We start from the raw sequence: 18,053 nt of genomic DNA on the forward strand, positions 1-18,053 counted from the left end.
CGTTAAATCCATTTTTTCTCGGGTTTTGTGTTTGTGAACACTATATGTTGTCAATTCCTTCATTTCAACCCAATTTCGCATGTTTATGCCAAAATTTGTAATACTTAGAAGTGTTCTCAAATACAAAAAAAAGGAAAAGAAAAAGATATACTTGAAAAATCCTAAAGAGGTATTTTTTTTTGTGTTAACAAACTAACGGGTAAACACGATACCCGTGAGTATGGATGATACTCAAAATAGATAAGATCGGGTAAGGTATGTGGTTTACAACTGCGTATCAAGCGTTTTTGTTATATGTTTATTGATTTTCATTATTGTTTGAATGTTTGTCCCTCTTTCCTTCAAACTACGGGGTGCAATAAGTATCTTATATAAATACATAATTTATTAAGCTTATTAGAGTAAGGTTTTTGTCTCCATATACACTCATAATTTGATTGCTTGGACACATAGAAATATGACAACTTTCGCTTTTATTTTACTAGTCCATGAGCTTCGTCAGGTAGCACGTCTATTTTGTGGCCAACTGTCTAAGAAACTTCAATTCGTCTGTTCTTGAGCATTCATTTTAAGCATTTTATGGAAACCATGACTAGAAATGGAAAACACATGGTCAACATGACTATTTTTTCTATGTAGTTTTTTTTTTTCTTATTATAGCTTAAGTTTTATGTTTTTCATTTTTAGAAACTATAACCTTATTTCAGTTTCTAGCTGGAGACGTTTATGCCATTTGTTAAATATAATTCTACTCTTACCATGCAACAAATTTATAAAAAAAAAGTACATAGAAAGATATAACAATAAAAAGATGAATTCACAAGTACTTGATATATCCGTTTTTGGTTATCATATACGGATATATCACCCCAATCCATTCATGTGTAATTAAATGTAACACATGTCATGCATTTTCTAAACTATTTATGACAAAATAAAACCATTTTATTATTTTTATTATTATTATTATTATCTATGAACTCCCACACAATAACCAACCACCACCAAACGCCGATTCACATCTCTTCTCTTCCAATTCCCACCATGGATTCCGGTCTTCCCGCCGCCGCAGACACCGCCGGAGCCAGATCCGGCGGTAAAATATTAAAACGAAAAACAACTTCCCACAGAACCACTCCGTACGACCGACCGGAACCCTCCAATTGGCGTAACGGACTTCTTTTTCCGGTCAAATTCGTCGCCGGCGGTGCAACTAAACTTATTTCCTCGATTTGGAACCCCAAAACTTGGGGCTCAAACGGGTTGTCTTCAGAAACTGATTCCGATTCAGGTTTTTGTTCTAAATTAGGGTTTTTTTGTGTGTGTGTTTGAGTGTGAATTGAGGGTGGGTATGGGCAATTGCATGTGGGTTGAGTGCTTTGTGATGTGGGTTTTGGGTTTTATTGTGTTTTAAGGGAGAATTTGGGATTAGGGTTTGTTAATGTCATGGAAGTTGAAATGGGGTTTTAAAGTTTTGTGGGGTTTTGGTATTATGTTGAATTAAGAAAAAAGATTTGGAATTGATTGGGTTGACTTTGTAGTTTGTACTCATTTAAGACTACTATTCACAATCTCAGAATCTCAATCCTAAATTATAAAATTAATTTCTCTCTCTTCAATCTACAAAATTTAACCCACTCCAATCTTTTACTCCCATTAACAACCCAATCTCATCCTTTTTTTATTAAATAAATTCAATTTATAATTAGTTTTGATTAACTATATAAATATAATTAAGTAATTATATTTTTTTAAATATAAAAAACTTTAAATATATATATTAATCAAACACATTTTATAAAATAGATAAAAATAAGTTACAATAGTAGCATGAAATACAAAATTACACATATTGATGATACAAAACTACATACTTATTCATCAACACCAAATTTCTGCCATATATGCTCAATCAAATCGTTTTTTAGAATGTTATGAGCTTCTCTATTACGAAGTTGTGCCCTATTCGTCAGATAATGTTATCTAAACAAAATCCAAGCAATTAGTAAAACCGTGACATGTGGTAACGAAGATAATGTTAATATTTAATTTGTATTAAAAATGCAAATTTTGAAACGAACTCCGTTTTTAATAAAATTTATACCGGAATGTTCACAAAAAAAAACTAAACAAGATTGTGTTTTTAAATTTTTTTAAAATTTTAAATATTATAAGTTATTTAAGAAAAATCAAATTATAATTAAAATTAATTATGTTAAGAGAAAAATCAAAAAAAAAAAATAAAAACCAACCAACCCAAGTGTGACACTTGGATTCCATTATCTTCAAACATGGTTGCAATCTTGATCGTGGTTGCAATCTTCTCATGGCTTTTTTAATTTTTTTTTTTTTGTCCGATCTTGTAGGCATTGGATCACCAATGGGCATAGTCTAAGTCAGATGATTAACTTTTTGTCAAAGCAATTATTTGACCCAAAACTGTACATAATAAAAGACAAATGTTTTATGTTTAGTGTCTGTTGGTGTTGGTGCTCTTTTTTCTTGTTTACTTGTTGTGTTGGTGTTGAATTATTGTTGGATTAAGAAAAAAGATTTGAAATTGATTGGGTTGACAATTATTTGACCCGAAACTTTACGTAATAAAAGACAAATGTTTAGTTTCTGTTGGCGTTGGTACCTTTTTTCCTGTTTACTTGTTTGTTACTTGACTATGAAAGTGTTGATTTTGTTAGTTATAGTTATTGGTGTTTATTTGTATAAAGTTGCTTCTTGTTAATTCGGTTGTGTTGATTACAGAAGTTGGTATAGAAGACGAATGTGTACCTGATGCAAACCTTCCTGATGGTGATGCTGAGCTGACTAAGGTATTTTCATAGTTTTTTTAATCGATTTGTCTCGGTTAATGCATGAAAATGATTTATGATCATTAACTATCTTTACCTTTTTTGTATTTCTTGGGCACTTTTTTCATTAAAGCACTCAGTATTTTAAAAAATTTCATAGGACACTCAAGTATGCATCTTGTTTAATTTATACCAATTTTGACAAAAAAACATGCTGAATGATGAATATGCTCCAAAATAAACAAAAACAACATTTTTAATCTATATCATGTTGACACCTTGTCTAGATTTGAATGCCTTGTTAAGATGTTTAAGGGCATTTATCGTGATTTGTTTTTGGCTAAATTGGTATGAATCTATCTTCTATGATTGAAACAAGATATATACTTGGGACGGCCTATAAAGTAGTTTCAATAGATGGGCGCCTTAATATTTAATTTGATTACTTGTGTGGACCCTGCATATACATTACTACATTTGTGATATAGTTATAGCTTTATGATCGTTGCACATTTGCGCACTCTTTCTAGGCAATGTGAATTTATGAGGCTATTAAATGCACTGATTCTTTGTTTAAACTTTTGATCTTTAAATGCAATTATCTCATCTAATATGTAATCTTATTTCACCAGAATAAAGGCAGTTCATCCGGGAAGAGTGAGATTTTTTATCTAATTGAACAACTAATTATGCTTGAACACTTTTCAAGGTAACAATCTTTTCTACAACATTTCGTGGTTCATACTAAATTAAGTTTCAGTTGTACTTATATATAACTTTTTTAACATGTTAAAACAGGGAAGAGCGTGATAAACTAATCGAGATTATCAATTCGCGAGTTGTTGATTGTACCATGAAAGAGGGAATCAATGCTGCACCAAGTAAGATTCTTAGCAGGAATCATTAATTTGAACATCGTTTTCTTTCTTTAATATAATATAAAATAATGTTGTATTTTTTTTATTAATTATAACAGAGAATCCAGATATCATCGACAAAACCATCACAGAAGCAAGAAAAATAATTTCAGAGAACATGGTCGGAACAAGTTCAAAATCAAACTTGGACAATGGCGTTCATGGGAATGTTAGTATTAACTTTCAATTTCTCTTTATCTGATTTGACATTCTGCTAAATTATTTATTACACGTTTAGATGGATAATCATTCAAATGCATCTTGGAAGATTCAGAATGAAATGCAACGGTTGCATTCCAAGGTCATAGAGCTTATGAAACCAGACGAGCATATATCTTTAGAAGCACTAAAAGCCAAGAACGAAACTGCTAACTTGGTTTTAAACGGTTGGTTATTTTGTCTCGCGTATCTCGATTATTCCATTTTCTCTACCCTCTTTGTCTAAACTGAAGACTATATTTGATATATCACGTAGTTTAATAGTTTATTGAGTTTTCGATTGTTAGTCAAATATAAAAATAAGTTGCATTTCTGTATTCTTAGTTTTCAGCTTTTTTATTTTGTTTTGGTTTTCAGATACGAACACTCAAGATGATGCATCAACTGAAACCTTTTCTCTTCCAACAATCGAGGAGCAACATCCGGTAATCAATGCTCAGAAAAAGTTTCTTGTTTTTTGATGTGAAAAACGGTTGAACAAATATAATAACTGAACGAACATGAACAAAATTTTGTGTTCATATAGTCAAACAAACAAACAAACATGAACGCAAGTCTCGTTTGTTTATTTTTGTTCGTGAACGTTCGTTCGTTTGTCTATGTTAGTTTACGTCTGTTTAAGTTCGTTAATATGCTCATTTAAATAGTATTGGCTAATTACAATTTCTCTAATTTTAATAAGTTTTTAAGGCTAACACATTGTTTTCCACATTTACTTTTGGTTGGTTTTTAGTTCGGTTATGTTCATTCATCTCTTTTTAGTTATGCTCGTTTATTTATGTTCGTGAACGTTTGTTTATGCTATTCACGAACGAACATGAACACATTATTTTCTTAACGAACGAACATGAACAAGAAAACCACATTCATTTAACTGTTCATGTTAGATCGTTTGTTCGGTTAAAGTTAAACGAACGAACACGGACATGGTCTGTTCGTGTTCGTTTACAGGCCTGGTTATATTTCTTTCCTAAATGGAACTTTAAGTTGTCTAGAAATGAAACAGATCGAGTGGGCTGAAAGTCACTCAAAAGTTTTCAAGTCCTTTTGATCGACTAATTCGATAATGAAGTTATGTAATTAATGTATGATTTCCTGATCAAAAACTTTCTTCTATGTTTTGCTTTACAGATTGCAGAGGAAACAGGAGATGTTAAAAATGATAAAACGAGTGATGACGTCACTCTGGTTGAAGCCAATCCCGAACTAATTACTGAACGTGCAGAAGTGACTGATGTCATTAATCTCTCTCAGGGCAGCTCAAACACGAGTGACCCGGCTTCTACTAAGGCGGGCAATAGCCCGTCTGTTAAACGACCCGTGACAAGAAGTAGAAAGTACAACACAAGAAGAGGGAGGGCCCGGGGCAAGTGAAGATGACTTTTAGAGAATCAGTGATATTGTAAGGTTTAGTGTTTGTTTACACTGTTGTGTTGTGTTGTTTGTAGTTCTAGTAGTGGCTGGTTTTAGACTAGGGTTTATGTGTTTGTATTTGTATTTGTATTTGAACTAATAATTCATCGTTTAGATTAGTTAATTGTTGTTAAGTGGAGTTGTAATTTGTAATATGTTGTAACTTATACATTGTAGTTTCTTTTCTTTGATCTTTAATGAATTTCAGATTGGGAATAAATAGTTTAGATGAAAAATAATTAGTCCGTTGATACAAGAAAGTTAATTGATTTGTGAAATTTATTATCTTTTACATTATAAATTTGAAATTGCCTCTTCTATTTATATAATGACATGGTTACTAAATTTTCTTTCTCTCTAATTCTTAGCTGTTTTTGGGATTTGCTTATTTAAATTTATATATCTTTTCATACCAAAAATTTAAAAATCATTAAAAAGGTCGTTAAGCTTATTAACTTAATACCGCTCACATCTCTTTAAGCACCTTGCCATATACGTTAATGCGGTTTTTGACCTACATGAAAACAAGTTGCATGCCCGTTTTATATATATACGATTTTTGCCCGTGTTCACATGTAATTAAAGATGAGAAGAACGATTGTCATTAATCTGAGACTATGTGATAACAGTTACTTTTGTTAATATCAGACCAAAAGTAGTCTCAAATTATGGTTGTACTTTCCATATAGAATACAAACACCACATTCCATATTGACTAACCATCACTTTTTCTACTTAAATACTATGGCAAATAATTAATATCACGTTATTAGTTCGATCAAAGTGAAAATATAGATCGAATTGACACATCATCCGTTTAGCCATGAGACACATGATCAAGAGTCATGATGTATCTACTTTTATGCGTATACAAGACTTTTCTATTAATGACTTTAACTGACGTGATGAACATAATAATATCACATATAAATTTACATATGCATTATGGTTCACCTAATAAATTCAATGAAAACATTTTTGATAATTTGTATTGTTTAATATAAATCACCAATGTTATATTTAGTACGATTCTAGAAAAAAAAACAATAATATTTGTGGTTACTTCTAACCTTTGGGCTAACCCAACTGGTTATGGAAATGAAACATTGCAAATTCGAATCCGAGCGAAAATGGTAGGCTTTCTGCATTACAAGGGTTCGACTCTTGTGGCGGCGTAATTGGTGTCAAATGATATCAAAGGAGAAGGTTTCTCCGAGGATACGAGGAAGACCCAAAAACCAGGGGTTATGCACTATGAGAGAAACTCTTTGAGGGTTCAAAAAACGGGTTCCAAAACCTATAATTACAACCCGTCCCTCATTTCTATCTATATAATTACATTAAAAAACACTACGTTTATCTCTCTTGTTCAATTAAATAATTCTTTTTTATTTATAATTACAGTTTTTTCTTTCTCTACCAACGGTCAATTCAACAAATATTAAAAAATAAAGAGACGTGAACTTTGTTTCCTCAGATTTATACATGTTACATAGGTAATTTAGGGGATTGGTTTTATGCAACTGTAACTCTCCATCCAGAGATGACGTGGCAGAATTGCAGCCAACCCATTAATGTCACATATCATCAGTTAGTTGATCACCATTCACCACATCTTTCTTCTTCGCAAACCCTAAACGCATTGCCATTGTTGTTCTTCGTCTTCCTGTATCATCAACAATGGCTGCTTCTTCTCCTGCTGCTTTCTCAGTGCTTTCATTTTCACCTACTGAACAACTCTCTGCTACTCGCCTAAATTCACTACCACTAAACCCTCGTGGAATTCATAATCTTCGAACTCGCAATTGCAGAGCCAGTCGAAATATTATTAGCGCTTCGGTGTCGTTTCCGGCGCAGGATGAACTTGCAGCTTCCATTTTCTCAAAGGTTTGCTTGCTTTTATTCTCTTAGGCACATGTCTGTGTGTTTGTTAACATTGATATTGTCCTACTGTCATTGCTACGAGTCAAGTAGTTTATCAAGGCCGTTTCAATTAATTCTTTCTGTGTAATTAGTTCGTTAAGCGTAAAGCATAATGTGGAGTATGAATAAAGATGCGATATGTGTAAGGTTGTATCGAACTAACTATATAGGTTGATTAATTTAACCAGTCTTAGCAAACTAAATGACATATGGCAATGGCAGCAAAACGTTGTTAATGTTAACGTAACATCCCTTAAGTTGACGTACAAAAATAGCCAAAATGGAAAGAAAGTTAACTTCCATGTGGGTCGGCTAGGTGTTCAGTAGTACGAGTATGATACAGATTAGTGAGGTGTTTTTGTGTACGAATTGACAAATCGAGTTCAAAATGGTTTGTACGTTCGTGAAAGACAGTTTTTGACAATGTAAATAACAGCTTGACTTGAGAGGAATTGGAGATAGGATCGGATTCCTGAAGTTCATTCAGCAAGCGTGTGAGCCAAGCTAGTTCAGCAGTAACTCGATTAATAGACCGATAGTCAACCTCCGCAGAATTAAGAGAAACCGTTTGTTGCTTCCTTGATTTCCAAGAGATATGACATAGGACTGCCACCCAAAGAAAAAATATAGCCACTAACAGATCGGTGATTGTTGTGACATGAAGCTCAATGAGAATCACAATTGACTGCTAAGTTTAATGTAGGAGTATTATTGAAGAATAACCCTTGAGAAACTGTGTTTAACATAGCCGTGGGATTTGCGTAAATTGACTTAAAATTTGAACAACAAAAGCCAAATCAGGACGAGTATGAGACTATGAGTCAAGTAGTTAAGTTTGCCTACTTAACAGATTTTAGGTTTTGTGCTTAAATAAATTAGGTTTTTGTGATATCTGAGCTGAATTGAATCCAAAACTTATGATTAAACTCGATGAAATTATTCAGTTTGCTCAAAACCTAACTTATTGGAGATCTAGTTACCACGAGACTGATTCCATGTCCACAAACATGAATATAAGCAATGAAACCTAACACAATTAGATCAAACAATCTACCAAGATCAATAGATTTCATATGCTAACATTCACATCTCTGCAATGATCCGAGTTCAAAAATGTTTTCTTCCTTAAAAACGATGATACCTTTGGACTAGGCTTGTAAACTGACCGAGCACCATGGAGCATGTTCGTGTTCGCTCGTTTAACTTTAACCAAACAAACGATCGAACACGAACACTTAAACGAACAAGGTTTTCTTGTTCGTGTTCGTTTGTTAAGAAAATGAACATGTTCTTCGTTGATGTTCGTTCATAAATAGTATATGCGAACGGTTCATGAACGTAAACAGATACACATAACTTTAACATAGACTAACAAATATGGCTAAGCTAAAACCAGTTAAAACTAAACTAACTTGAAACAGGCCTAACCATTTTAAATGAATATATTAACGAGCATAAACAGACAAAATTAAACAAACATAAATGAACGTAAACGAACAAACATAAACGAATGTTTGTTTAACCAATGAACAATTGTTTTTGTTCATGTTCATTTGTTTATCAAACAAACGAACAGTTCACTGAACATTAGGTTCGTTTACAAGCCTATGTGGAACCCTAGATTGTTGATGTGGTTAATTTTCCTAGATTGGAAAATTTCATGACATGATGAACTTAGTTGTATGTATATCTAAATTAGGTCACGCAAACAGATCGAGGAGTTACACTGACAAAGGAACAACACCTGCAAGTAGCTGAATTAACAAGCGAATTGAGTAAATATTGTATAGATTCACCTGTAACATGCCCTCTGATTTTTGGAGGTACACTGTTAATGCGATCCGTTTTTAAATTTCAGTTTTAGCTTTTTTATGATTATTCTGAAATCTTGACCAACTCATGACTTTGCATACAGAATGGGATGTGGTGTATTGTTCAAATCCTACATCACCTGGTGGAGGTTTCAGGAGTGGTTTCGGGCGCCTTATTTTTAAAACAAATGAAATGATTCAAGTTGTTGAAGCTCCTGATATTGTGAGGAACAAAGTATCTTTCTCTGCTCTTGGTTTCCTTGATGGAGAAGTTTCCTTGAAAGGTATGTTTACTCCGCCTTTAAAATAAACAATTATCATAAAATGCAAAACCAGCCCAAACACCCAATTCCGGGCAATTATCAATAATGAAAATTGGATTAGTTGGGGGGTCATAAGGGAGTCTTTAATGAGTCTAAATGGGTGGCTCTTGTCAAAGTAGCTTACTTAGGACGGGTCTAAAAAGGTCAATGCCACCCGTTGCCAATTTATCCGCCTGCATATACCGTACGGTGTGTCAGTAGTCGCAATAAAAACAAATTAGTAAATTACACTTTTTGCCCTATATACCAATTTGCAGGTTCTGTTTATACACTAAGGAAAATGCATAAATCATCCTTTATTTGAAAAGTTGTAACACGTTACGTTCTTTTCACTAGCTGGTGGTAACTTTTTCTGTTAATAGGGCGTGAAATGACCAAATACCCCTTAATAATAAATAAATAAATACAAGAAAAAGAAAAAAAATAGAAAATAAGAGATTTGTAAAAAGTAAATGATTTTTAACACCAATTAGTGGAAAGGACGTAGTGTGTTACAACGTTTTAAATGAATGATTTCGTATGTAATTTTCGTCATTTAAGGACGGAAACTGCAAGGTTGTATAAAAATAAAGAACAAAAACTGTAGTTTACATAAAACAAATATAACAGGCAGACCATTTTACTGCTATTGTTTTCTCTCCCTCTCTCTAAAATGACCCATTACAACTGGAGCCCGCTTTGGTCAAAACCCGTTTTGACCCGTTAACCAACTCATCAGTTTTGTCGGGCTTAAACTGCATAGGAATACGTTTACCAACATTAGCCCGTGTCAACTATGTTTATGCAATCGAACACCATATCTTGAGTTTCTTATGTTTGAGTTTTATGTTTATATTATTTGGAAATGTTCACCTACTGGTTTTCTTGTTTTGCCAACGTGTAGGAAAATTGATAGTTCTAGACGAGAAATGGATTAAGGTGGTGTTTGAGCCGCCACAACTTAAGCTAGGCTCAATAGAGTTTCAGTTTGGTGGTGAAAGTGAAGTGCAGCTCGAGATTACATATATCGATGATAAGTTAAGGTTAGGGAAGGGGTCTCGAGGCTCGGTGTTTGTTTTCCAAAGGCGAAAACCGACTGTGTAAACTGAGCCTATGTAATGAATCGTGTGTGTTGTATGAGATATTGTATACTGTATATAACAATAATAGAATGAAATTTTCATCTTGTTTATTATATCTTGCTGTTTCTAACAATAAAGTTGATGAAAGCCTTTAATCTATCTGTTTACAGTGAAAAAAAACATATTGTTTTTTTGGAAGTTTTTCAATTTGGATAACTAATTTCGTAAAGAAATGAAAAGGCTTCAAGTGAGTTGAATGGGTTAAACGTTGGCTATTAGTTAACATTCTAAATATTCAATACTAAATATTTATAAACTATAAAAAATTAAAAATCTAAATATTTAGATAAAAACACTAGTGCAGTCATAACGTGGTTTGGCAGGTTCTGAAGAAGAGTCGAGAAGACGACCTTGGGTCGAATTTCTGGAAAACGACAAACTAAACTGGCTGGTTTTACTGGTTTGACAGTTTACCAATTTGAATTTTTTTTGTTTCACTACCTGAATAAAACAATAAAGTTTAGACTAATCTATAATATATTCTGTTGTTATCAAAACCTATTTTGTTTTTAATCATCAGTTTGTATTAAAAAGTTTAAAGTGGTAATGTATTTTTACAAATTTAACTTGAATTTTGAATCACTTCTGGGAATCAAACTGTAATTCAGCAAATGTTCATCCATGATCTTGGACTCTCTTAACACTTGTACAAGACACAATACACTTAACACTCCCAACAGGATCTTCATCTCTAAAATTTTAAGAATTTTTTTAGGCAAAACTTCTAACTCATTTTTCTTTATATTTTATTTTGAAATATGTCTTCCGTTTCTTCTATATTATCTGATTAATTACCGGACATAATAGCCTACTTCTAGTCATTTTCTTAAGAAATAGTAAATTTAACTAATGCCTCAGAATAAAAATAACAAAAAGTGACAAACAAGATAACACTTTCATAACCTGACTGGTATTTGTAATGCTTACATAACCTTACTCGGATTGTTTATATACAACCATCTTACCAGTTATCATTCAAATTGTCAGCGTCAACGCAATTCGCTATTAAAAGTTTAAAACTAAAGTTTCACAATTAGAATTAAAAAAATTGGTAAACTTAAATTTGAAAACAATGGCCGAAACTAGGTGGTGGGTTAACATGAAAAACTTTGTTTGCAGATACAAGTCGCAGCACACTCTCTTGAACAATGAATGAGGTCTGATAAAAGTCACATATAGCTTGAACAATGAATCACAGAGTTCCAGACATCAATGCAGCCTCGGTAAAACCCTAACTCCTCACCAGTTGTGAACCCGGTTTTTAAGCCAACTTCCCGTCCATCATCTTTTCCCGAGGCTAAACCAGTTTCATATCCTTCTTGAAAGCCTTCGTTCAAGTGGGTGTCTTCTAAGTTTAGCGACGTCGTCGAGCATATCCACACTGCCGGGCATTGAGAAAAGAGAACCAAATGAGTTTGCGTTTGTAAGTTTCTAAAATAAAGTCTTTTCAGAATTGGCTATAACCTCACTCCACTCCATCTTCTTCTCATCTCATCCCACCTACTTGTGTTCAAAGCTGCATTTTACAGGGTTTCATTCGGGTCGGGCCCCCGGTTTTTTCAGAACAAAGACCGAGACCGAAACCGAAATTTTAAAGAACCAATAACTGACCAATATAAACAGATTCGGTTCGATTTCGGTCTATTTTAGGATCGGGTGTCGGTTTTTTTCGGTCCAGACCGAAATATGCTCGCACCCCTAGTTTTTTCTACACCTCTGTACACAACTACAAATTAACTAACAATAGTTGAGGGACCATGTTTGTAAAAATACACTTTTCGCGTGATCTGGATACAGGCCAATATTAATCCACGTGTACATGATACGTGTCACCACTTTACGCTTCATCTTGCCTTCATTTCACCTCTTCGAATAACCAACCCTCCCTTCGATTCAAGCAACCAATCAGACGATCATGTCTCGTTTATCACCTTCTCAATTACTGTAAGTTTCCCGATCTCAAATCCTTCATTTTTTATTAGAAATCTATGAACGGGTTCGGGTCTACCCATTTTTATATGGGTCAACTCGTTTTCTAAATGGGTCGTGTTAGTCAACCCAAAACCTGGTTTTCACAGTGTCGGGCCCCTAAAAAGTCTGTTTAAAAACCTAATTGAATCAAATGCGGTTGTAATATGTGTTAGTTACAAGAAAACAACTGGTTGTTTCATGAGGGGTGTGATTTTAGGCTTAGTAGTTGTGCTTATGATGATTTTGTTGTGGAAATTGAAGGAATACATTTGGTTCAACTGGAAGAGGAAGGTTTCTGTCAACGGAATCTAATAAGATTGACGAACCGCTTAAAGTAGAGGAAGCTGAAACTCTACAGACTCCACCTCCTGCACTAGAGAAGGTACTAGTTTTAGGTTATGTGTGTATGTACATTTCATGTTGAATTCTTTTCTTTTCTGTTGTGAGAGGATCATGTTTATATAGTGATATTTGACTGCACAATGCCCATTCAAAAAGAAGGTTTTACATATTCAAATGCTAATTCCATTGTTCTAGAATCAATGTTTATTAGCACATGGTGTAATGTATGGCAAACAGGAAATATTGCATTCTTGGGATAGTATGAAAAATTTAGAGCTGAAATTGTTGGATCTTTTATGGGATGGGTGAATCGTTCGTTTTGTTAAAACACTGGATTGCATATGTATTGATGCTTTCATGTTTGTATATGTATATAAGAATAAGCATATATTTATCTGTTTTTAAATTTTTTTGGAATCTGTTACTTATTCTTGGTGGAAATGGGTTTGTTGGCTCACACATATGCAAAGAAGCATTGGATCGCGGCTTGTCAGTTGCGAGCCTTAGCAGGTAATCATCTTTTATTTTTTTTACTTCATTTTTAAATGATTTTCTTTGAGTTAAAAGTATCACCCATATGATCTATGATATGCTTTAAATTATTACACTTTTGTCGTAACTTATGTGGATTGATCACATTCGCATTAATAAACACATTAGAAAATTTTACATTGAATTGATCTTATTGTTGCTGTAGTATATGGGCCCAAACCCTAGATATTTAACAATAAAAGATCTACTTAACTAGCTTTGAATATGTTATCTTTAGCTTTGAAAATGCTATCTTTCATGTGTTGGTTTAATATGCTGCCGATTTGTCCACCTAATTTTCTATTATTTATGTGGCAGATCCGGCAAGTCATCTATCCAAGAATCATGGGCTAACAAAGTGGATTGGCGTAAAGGTATTATATTATATGAGCTGAAATGATGAAAGAACACCTAAATAGGTGCAGATAAGTTTAACAACTGATTACATGACAAACAAGATAAAAGAATTTATTGAACATAACAAGACAAGTCCAGAAATATGAATTTTTTGGTATCAAATGGGCATATTGCATATATAAAGCAAAGTATATTGTTTGCCCAATAATTTGAAAAATGACTAATCTTTTGCTTCGTGTGATGACAGGGGACTTGCTGTCAGGTGACTCATGGAAGGAAGCACTCGATGGAGTCACTTCTGTTGTATGTGTTGTCTCTATTTCTTCCTAAATGTTTCTAATAATTAAGAAAACATCAATATGTCTTACAATTGGTTTTATGAAAACAGAAGAAAACATAACTTCTGTTAGATGGTTGATAGCTAGCACTGGTTTTTCTTTTTGTTATAGATTTTACAAATTTAGTCTTGATTTTTTGCTTAAATCTTTCAGATCTCATGTGTCGGTGGTTTCGGTTCCAACGCGCACATGTACAAGATCAATGGAACTGCAAACATCAATGCTGTTAAAGCTGCAGCTGAAAAAGGTTTAATCTGAATTCAGTTGTGCTTTCTATTTGTTTTATTGTTTTCTATGCTATTACTCATTTAGCAATTAGTAACGAGTTGATCCCGAGCTCACCTCGTGTAATGTATGAGAGCTCAAGCTCTATGTCTAAACTCTAAAGCTCGGGCATTATTTATTAAATATTTATTATTTTATTTATACACAGATACAATAATTACTTTTATCATATACTTATGTATAGAATAATATGTATTATGCTTTTATATATTTGTTATACAAAATAAAAATGATATACAAAATAAAAATGATTATATATGAGTGTGTGTATATGTATATTTATATATATTATATGCTTGTTTAGGTCCTTAAGGGCTGAACCTAGTCAAGCTCGAGCTCGTTTATTAAAGGAGCTTCAGTTTAGGCTTGAGCTCGTTTACTAAAGGAGCTTCACTTTAGGCTCTATCACGTTTATGCTCGGCTTATTTTGAGCTTATAGTGAGCCGATATTGAGCAGCACACACGCGGCTCGGCTTGGCTTGTTTACACCCTTAGTAGTAAATGATAAACCCTGATATAAGACACAAAATATAATTGTTAAACGGTCTGTGTTTATAATGTTTAAAGGTTTTTGAACCTTAATTTAGTTGTAATTTATTTTTGATTACGTCTATAGGGATTAAAAGATTTGTCTACATATCTGCTGCTGGCTTTGGCGTGATTAATTACTTGATACAAGGATATTATGATGGAAAGGTACTTTTTGATCATATGCAAGTAGTTTATATGTAGCTAAACGTGAATGGGAGTCTATTTAAGCCAAAATTGTAGTTTTATACTATTTTCTACTGAATCTATCATTTCAATTTTGTATTGTATAATGCAGAGAGCTACTGAAACAGAGTTGCTGACAAAGTTTCCATATGGACGTGAGTTTTCTATCGCCTTTTTCTATAACATGCACTTATTCTCTAAACATAACTTTGTTTTTTCACTGATAATTCTAATCTCTAGTCGTCTAAATTCACACTAACATGTATCTTTTAATTTTAGATGTGATTTTGAGGCCTGGTTTCATTTATGGAACGCGTCGAGTTGGCAGCATGAAAGTACCTCTTGGTGTAATCGGTTCTCCACTAGAGATGGTACGTTTAAAATATGACTTGTACTTCTAACAGGCCAGTCAACTTAGGTTTGACCCACATATAGGTTTTTCACCATTTTTAATTAATATTGAGTATTGTAATGAAAATTGTCTCCGGTTACGTTTTTATGTGATCATTTTAGATAACAAGAAGTCCAAATTGACCCGTTTGTAAGTGAACAGGTCAAAGTTGGCATCTTTAACCGAAACCTTTGAAAATAATTGGTGTCATGAACAATGCAGGTTATGCAATACGCAAAGCCGTTGACTCAGGTTCCTATAGTTGGACCAGTGTTGACTCCGCCTGTGGATGTTAAAGCTGTAGCTAAAGTTGCTGTTAGAGGCGCTATTGATCCAGTTTTCCCTCCTGGCATTGTTGATGTCTATGCATTAAAACGTTACAGCCAGCAGAAATAAACACGTCCGTGAAATACAAATATATTTATAGTAAGACGAGACTCAAAACAGCAGGGCATCGTTCTTTGGTAGAGAGTGGCACTAATTTATGTGTTTCTTGAAAGAGGTTTTCGGGTCAATAAAAGAGATGAAAATCATGTTCATGTAATTCTGATTCGGTCTCTCGGGTGTTTTTTACGTTGCATTTTGGAGTAACACGATAATGAACATATGCAGGATTTTGAATGATGTCTTCAAGAACATTATCATTAGGTTATTTTATAAATAAAACCAAACATAACACAGCAGGAGTCTATTGTTGTTAATGGTGTTTAGAGTTGAACGATGAATTATAGTTTCAATTATGAAATTTGAGGGTAAAGGGAACATGAGTTTCAAATATTGTGGGCAATAAAAGCATCATAAAATATGTTTTTCGACTAGGATGGGCACGCGCCATAATAGTGCGTGAACATCAGTTAACAAATTATGTGGTCGGAATTAGTCTTGAATATCAAGCCATTGTTAACAAATTATGTGGTCGGAATTAGTCTTGAATATCAATCAATGGCTTGGGGGGCTTTGTCCAAAAGTTCTAGCGGAGTTCATTGCTTCGGCACCGTTGATCTCCTGTTGAAGCCTGACAATGGAATTAGACCCATCGCAGTGGGGGCCATTTGGAGAAGATTGGTGTCGAAAGTCGCTATGCGTAAAATAGGGAAAAAGGTGGCTGCTTATCTAAGTGATTTCCAATTCGGGGTTGGGATCCCTAATGGGGCAGAAGCGGTATTGCATAGTGCTAACAGATTTTTGAGCGCGTTTCATTCTGACGGGTCCCTGGCTATGCTCACTGTTGATTTTTCTAACGCCTTCAACGAGGTGGATCGGACGACCCTTCTCAGGGAAGTTAGCTGCATATGTCCATCCATCTTCCCATGGGTCCAGTTTTTATATGCCCGCCCCGCCCGTTTATATGTGGGGAATACTCATATCGGGGCTTCTACTGGGGTGCAGCAAGGGGACCCCCTTGGCCCTCTTCTTTTTGCGTTGGTTCTTCATCCGCTAATTCTTAGGGTGCAGGGGACCTGTTCCTTGCCCTTCCATGCTTGGTATTTAGACGATGGCACTATTATTGGTAAGGCTGAGGAGGTCGCTAGAGCGTTGGGCAATATTCGCTCAGAGGGGGCGTCTCTAGGGCTTAGGCTTAATATTCGAAAAACAGAGGTTTTTTTGCCGTCATGTGATGATTCGAAGAAAGTGTCGGGTTTATTCCCTGGAGAGATTAGCAGGCCTGCGATTGGAGTTAAACTCTTGGGGGGAGCGGTTAGTCGGGATGCAGGGTTTATTCGGTCTTTGGCAACTAAAAGAGCTTTGAGGGCGGTTGAACTTATGAAACGCCTGCCGGACCTGAGGGACCCCCAAAGTGAGCTCCTTTTGTTACGCTCGTGCATGGGGGTTGCTAAGTTAGTGTTTGGGCTCCGGACCTGTCAACCTGAACATGTCAAAGAGGTGTTGTGTGTGGAGGACCGCATTTTGGGGACCTCCAATGGAGGTTGGCTTCCTTCCCTATGCGTTGCGGAGGCTTAGGAATTTTCTCGGCTGAGGATGTCTCCGCATATGCATTTGTGGCTTCCAGGTCTCCGTCGTGGAAATTGCAGGACCACGTCCTGCGAAACGCTGGTGTTACGGGGGTAGATCCTGACTACTCTTTTGCACTTGGTAATATTAGAACAACTCTCCCGAACCTTGATATAGGCGGTTTTACTGATAAGGAGACCGCCCCCAAGAAACCTCAACAAACCTTGGCGATTGCTCTTTATGGTAAACACGTACATGATTTGGAGGAGCGATTCGATATGACCCCGAGACAAAAGGCAGTTTTAGCTTGTCTCAAGGGGGCTCATGCCCAGGATTTTTTGACTATTGTGCCCATTGAAGGTCTTGGGCAACAGATGTCGGCAGTTGAATACAGAGTCATCCTTAAATACCGGCTTATGATTCCCCTTTTCCTTCCAGATGAATTATGCCCCATTTGTAAAAAAGCTTGTTTGGATAGATTCGGTGAGCATGCCTCCACTGTAAGGAATTGCCGGGATTCAAGTATCGTCATGACTGGGTTAGAGATATGTTATGGGATGTGCTTAGACGTGCCGGGATCTCAGCCATGAAAGAGGCACCTGTTAACTTTTTGACTGATCCGCGTGAGGGAAGATCTACC

At 34.9% G+C, this 18,053-nt stretch overlaps 3 protein-coding genes across 3 annotated transcripts; all 3 read left to right on the top strand.

The window, feature by feature from the left end:
* Nucleotides 1-986: 986 nt before the first annotated feature.
* LOC143605888 (protein KAKU4-like) lies at nt 987-5,575 on the top strand. The gene is made up of 8 exons (XM_077081863.1): nt 987-1,291; nt 2,758-2,825; nt 3,437-3,513; nt 3,603-3,685; nt 3,781-3,890; nt 3,960-4,107; nt 4,298-4,365; nt 5,072-5,575. Exons 1-8 carry the CDS (start codon nt 1,045-1,047, stop codon nt 5,312-5,314), a joined length of 1,044 nt encoding a protein of 347 aa, XP_076937978.1. The 5' UTR covers nt 987-1,044; the 3' UTR covers nt 5,315-5,575.
* Nucleotides 5,576-7,033: 1,458 nt separating this feature from the next.
* On the top strand, nt 7,034-10,615 carry LOC143605974 (putative plastid-lipid-associated protein 8, chloroplastic). Its single transcript, XM_077081926.1, has 4 exons — nt 7,034-7,240; nt 8,976-9,099; nt 9,192-9,371; nt 10,294-10,615. The coding sequence occupies exons 1-4, from the start codon at nt 7,034-7,036 to the stop codon at nt 10,491-10,493; spliced, it is 711 nt and encodes a 236-aa protein (XP_076938041.1). The 3' UTR covers nt 10,494-10,615.
* A 1,955-nt stretch (nt 10,616-12,570) lies between these two features.
* Nucleotides 12,571-16,213, top strand: LOC143598228 (uncharacterized protein At1g32220, chloroplastic-like). The gene is made up of 11 exons (XM_077076524.1): nt 12,571-12,626; nt 12,764-12,884; nt 13,082-13,149; nt 13,223-13,354; nt 13,694-13,749; nt 13,980-14,035; nt 14,224-14,317; nt 14,972-15,051; nt 15,182-15,224; nt 15,349-15,440; nt 15,683-16,213. Exons 1-11 carry the CDS (start codon nt 12,571-12,573, stop codon nt 15,854-15,856), a joined length of 972 nt encoding a protein of 323 aa, XP_076932639.1. The 3' UTR covers nt 15,857-16,213.
* The last annotated feature ends 1,840 nt before the right edge of the window (nt 16,214-18,053 follow it).

Source organism: Bidens hawaiensis, unplaced genomic scaffold, assembly GCF_021521415.1.
Source record: "Bidens hawaiensis isolate Kalapana, Puna unplaced genomic scaffold, B.hawaiensis_p1.1 tig00000237_1, whole genome shotgun sequence".
Lineage (NCBI taxonomy): Eukaryota > Viridiplantae > Streptophyta > Magnoliopsida > Asterales > Asteraceae > Bidens > Bidens hawaiensis.